This window comes from Sinocyclocheilus rhinocerous, unplaced genomic scaffold, assembly GCF_001515625.1.
Source record: "Sinocyclocheilus rhinocerous isolate Xijiao unplaced genomic scaffold, SAMN03320098_v1.1 scaffold5932, whole genome shotgun sequence".
Taxonomy (NCBI): Eukaryota; Metazoa; Chordata; class Actinopteri; order Cypriniformes; family Cyprinidae; genus Sinocyclocheilus; species Sinocyclocheilus rhinocerous.
This window is the reverse complement of record NW_015657515.1, coordinates 2341-7336: the sequence shown is the minus strand read 5'-3', so window position 1 is coordinate 7336 and position 4996 is coordinate 2341. Positions and strand designations below refer to the sequence as shown.

Genomic DNA, 4996 nt, shown 5'->3' with positions numbered 1-4996 from the left:
AGTGGTTCTTTGGCTCGTAATCATAGGGGAACCTCTTTTGGTGCTATATGGCACCTATTCTTAAAGCAGCTTTATAGCATTTTGTCAAATTAGAGGTGCCATATATATATATTTTTTTTTTTTTTGAGCTAGTAGGGCCCATTATCATGCCAGATACTACTATAGATGAGTCAATATGCTTCTAAATGACACTTTTACTTAAAAGGTGAATGATAATTAATAATTTCTTACCAAATTGTGGCTTTAAAGATTCAAAATCCTGTATTAAATGCTTACTGAGAAACAAAATACATTACACTTTCAAAACCTTTTAATTTATTTCTTTCAGCAGCAAATAAAAACCAGTGCTGACAAGTCAGGGAATATGCATATACAACACAATATACTCCCCTTTTATACACATACAAAATAATGCAACAAGCTTGAAATATGTAAATTTTTGAAGACAAGAGTCCTGTTTTTTGTTTTTTTTACATACATTCTTTACTTTATTTGGAAAATCTAGAGTTTTTAACATTAGATTAATGAGTGAGTGAAATTGCACAATTGCTTTTAATACAACCACTTGCAAACTGTTATGCTTTGAAGTCTTTTGTAAGTCCTTCAGGATTTCAAAAACAATATAGAAACTGGAACTAAAACTGGAAGAGAGAGAAAGAGAGAATATTGACTCCTCAAGTCTACTCACAGATTGAGTTGTACACCCTTTTTACAGTGACAGGAAGTCCGGCTGCATCCTTCAATTTCAAAACAACACAGTACAAAAAGATCAGTATTTTTTTCAGTCCTGTAGGATACTGGATTCCAAACGCAAAATATACACACAAGAGGAGACCCAGTGCCATCGAGATGTCCTCGCTCTCCTCTGTGATTACCTGGCCATCCAAAGTGAGCACAATGTGGTCATACTGCATGGGATGACCCTCCCTGCAGCCTTTAAGCACCATTTTAGGTGTTGGGATGTCAGGAGGGCTGGTCTGAGCATGGCCCTGGAGGAGAGGAAATAATAGCATGAACCATCTTCTCATATCTATTTTAAAAGCAAACCTTATGAGTTAAATTAATTTTAACTACTGTCGTACAGCTGCTCAAATACTTTTGGCCATTAACTGAAAATGAATGTAATTTTCTCTTTACTTTGATAGGATAGTTTGTGTAGACCAACAAAAACACTAATGTTTGTATTAAAATCATTTGCATAATAAAATGTGAGTGTGAGTAATAAGTGTAGTGCTTTGATTAGATTGTGCTTCACACACTGTAGTAAACTGTTCATGGCTCACCTCAACTTCATACAGCAACCCCGGGTCCTCCTTGAACAGTGCAGGCAAGAGCAGAATAGCTGCTTCCAACTGTTGGCCTTTAAACAAAATAACATCATTAGACATGGGGGACATGGGGGATGCTTTTACCCAATACTTTTTTGTTTTGTTTTTTAAACATTCATTACTGTGCAAAGTATATAAAGTATATTTCGTTATTACGCATACGCTTAGTCGAATGCACAGCCTTGCAAAGCAGTGTTTCCCCTGCCATTATATTAGGGGGGTGGCCCGCCCCCCTTGAAGGTCAAGTTAATTTTATTTTCTATAGTGCCAGATCACAACAGAAGTCATTTAAGGTTTCCTTTCCTATAGAACAGGTCTATACCTCGTTCTTTTATTTAAAAAACTAAATAGCCCTATGTTATTTATCTTATTTACACGACGGCATATCATTTCTGTCTCTACATGGTCGTGCGTTTACAATTCTCCTCTGCTCTCTCTATCGCGCACAGCGGAGTTCCGTCCCGATGTGCGCGCATAGAACGGCATATACGGCATATCATTTCTGTCTCTACATGGTCGTGCGTTTACAATTCTCCTCTGCTCTCTCTTATCCCGATGTCGGAGTTCCGTCCCGATGTGCGCGCATAGAGACACACACACACAGTACGGCAGTTCGACACGACAGTTCTCCACACTCGGTTCGGCATGCACTTGCACCGCAGTTCATCTTATATCTGACGAAGCATATGCATATAATATGGTTTGTTGAAAATAAATAAAACAGACAGACAGACAGAGGCTAATGTATGTTTCTGTGAATACATGGATACGCATTCTGGCTTCCCCTAAACTTTGTTCACTTCGAGTGCCGTATGCTCTATATGACCAGTCATTTACACCATCATCAACCGGGTGTTGATAGCGCGTGATTGCAGATGAGACAGATGAGAGCACATATTGCTATCTGTGTTTTAACTAAACTCATTTAAGCCTTGCCAATTTTAATATTCCAGCGAAAGAGAACTCTTGTGCGTGCTCTAAGAAGATTTGTGCACTCATCCGAAGCACGCACATGGAAGCGCGTGTACAGCGCACAAATATTGAGTTCTCTTTCAAGTCTTGCGTTTGAACGGACAAATTCACACAAAAATTATGTCAACATACCCGTCTTGGCGATTATTCTAACAAACATAGTAGGTTATGTCTTAAGTGAATTTAAACACTCGAGAAAGAATGCATGTGTTCAGTATCAGTGTACTGAAATCTCTCATTGCTCTTGACTGAATAGCTTTTGTAACTTAATAATGATTAATCTTTATTAAATTTATACAGTGAAGATTATATGCAATGTTGTTTTACATTTGATTAGCTACTTTCAGTTTCCGTACCTGAAAACTACTGTTAGATACCTGAAAAACCTGAAAAGCAGCTTAATTGATGTATCTTTGCTCTACTGTATTTATTTGTGCTGTTGCTTGTAGTTTGATTATTTGTTCTTATTTTCTTTATTTTCATTTGACAGTAGTCCTTTAACACTTTTCCCTGAACATGTACCGAACCGTACCGAAACCGGGATAGCCGTGACTTTCTGCTTTTTAGCAATTGTCGCTGTAGCTTGCACACGTTTTTCTTCGACTACTGTGTGAATCGACACCCCCAGGGCATGATTGTCATCTTGTGGATAAACTAATAACTGCAAAAAAATTAAATGCGCATGTGCGACCTGCGCATAAAGTACGCGCAGTTACAAAAATATGGAAACTTGCATATGCCTAAAAAGGTAAGTATACTTTGGGCTTAAGACATACATGCAGGAAGGAAGACAGGTATGATCTCAGGCAGATAGGTAGGGTGTCAGTCAGTAGTAGGCTGAAAATCTAAAGCAGTGCAGATTTAAATATAGCTGCAGGCAGCAATTAAGGGGCCATGCACAACAGAAGAAAACAAGGAAGCTAGCAGCAGATTAACAATGTCATAATGGACTATGGTAGCAACTGAGACAAAGAAACTGCATGTTAATTTTGAAGTCAATCAGACCAACGGTACTGTAGTTAGAGCCAATTGCATGTTTTGTTAAATTATAGCGCCACACCTAATTACCTTTTTTCAGTCTGCCATCTTCACAGTCCTCAATCATTCGCCTGAACTTGTCCTTCAGGGGACTCCGCGAAACTTGAAGGACTCGAGGTGCCATTACAGAGAGCTGTGTGAGAATTTGTTGGTCCACATCAACACTGGTGTGGTCTCTCAGATCCCAAAGGAGCTTATGTTAAGATGAAGGCAAAGTAGAAAAGACATGTATTAAAATTTAGTCATAACTCAAACAATTAAATAAGGAGGCAATTAACACACTACAGTACTTACCATTTTCGCCAGTCTGAAACACGGGAACTCAGAGAGAGTCTCCTCTGTGCTATGGTTGGACACAAAATTTCTTCGGTAGCATTTTATCAGCGCCATCTTTTCTTTGAGGAGCTCTATGTTTGGTCGAAGCTTCTCTGTTTCCTCCTTCATTACTCGCAGATGTTCCCTGATGCTTCGTTCGTCTTCTCCAGCATCAACCTATTTGGGGTAGTGAAATTGTTACAAATGGGGGCTGTCAATAAAGTTTGACAAAAAAATTGATGACTTTCACAGGCTACGTACACATTTCAACCAAGAAATTTCCATGAACTTTCCATAACTTTTGAGGCAAATATTCATTCATAACCTATCTTTACGCAAAGAAAATGTATTTCCCTATATATGAATGATCAATAGAAAAGGCCTAATGGTCATTCTGGACAGACTCGAGTTCATAACTGTACAAAATAAAGCAATAAGCCCCAAGAAGCCTTGGTTTACCAGAATCAGAATCAGAAAGAGCTTTATTTCCAAGTATGTTTGCACATACAAGGAATTTGTTATAGTATCACAAGCTTCCAGTACACGGAGACAACAACAACACACAGATAATAAAAATAAGATGTGAATAAAATACACATGCATAAATATAAACCACAAAAAAAGAATAAATTGTATGTACAGGTGTGCTATAGATAGAATAGGAATAGAATAAAATAAAATAAAGTTGTAGGGATGTACTAGGATTTAGGGTGATAAATAAGTATAAGGTTATTGCACATACTTTAATTGAACAATGGGAGAACATTAACTGTTCATGAGGTAGATTGCCTGGGGAAAGAAACTGTTCTTGTGCCTGACTGTCCTGGTATTCGGTGCTCTGTAACGCCGACCAGATGGCAAAAGTTCAAAAAGGAGATGGCTTGGATGTGATGGATCCAGAGTGATTTTCTGAGCCCTTTTCCTCACTCTGGATGTATACAGTTCTTGGAGGGTAGGCAGGGGAGCACCAATAATCCTTTCAGCAGTCCGAACCGTTCTCTGTAGTCTTCTGATGTCTGATTTTGTAGCTGAACCAAACCAGACAGTTATTGAAGTGCACAGAACAGAACAGACTCGATGTCGATGACCAAAACAAGCACGCCCCTACCCCAAAAGGGTCTCGCCCCTAATTTGATAGCTCCGCCCACACATACGTACAGAACCCAGGCAACGATTAGTTCTGTGAAACAAAGCAAAACCAATGTTACACCGTGTCTACACCAGACGCGAGTGGCGAGGTGCGACAAAATACTATAGAACTCATTATAATCAGTGATGCTGTCTACACTGGATGCGGCGCGACACGACAAATCCCAGACAGAAAACTGCTGCTGCGTTCTATT

General features: G+C 39.0%; 1 protein-coding gene across 2 annotated transcripts; it reads right to left on the bottom strand.

Moving 5' to 3' along the window:
• Positions 1 to 226: 226 nt before the first annotated feature.
• Positions 227 to 4124, bottom strand: LOC107721234 (uncharacterized). Of its 2 annotated transcripts, XM_016529164.1 has the most exons (5): positions 3633 to 4124; positions 3369 to 3531; positions 1284 to 1360; positions 876 to 989; positions 227 to 737 (listed from the first exon to the last, which is right to left on the bottom strand). In XM_016529164.1, exons 1-5 carry the CDS (start codon positions 3780 to 3782, stop codon positions 681 to 683), a joined length of 561 nt encoding a protein of 186 aa, XP_016384650.1. In that variant the 5' UTR covers positions 3783 to 4124; the 3' UTR covers positions 227 to 680. The 2 variants fall into 2 exon arrangements, with proteins under 2 accessions (XP_016384650.1, XP_016384649.1); XM_016529163.1 differs by having other exon boundaries at positions 227 to 989.
• Positions 4125 to 4996: the final 872 nt, after the last annotated feature.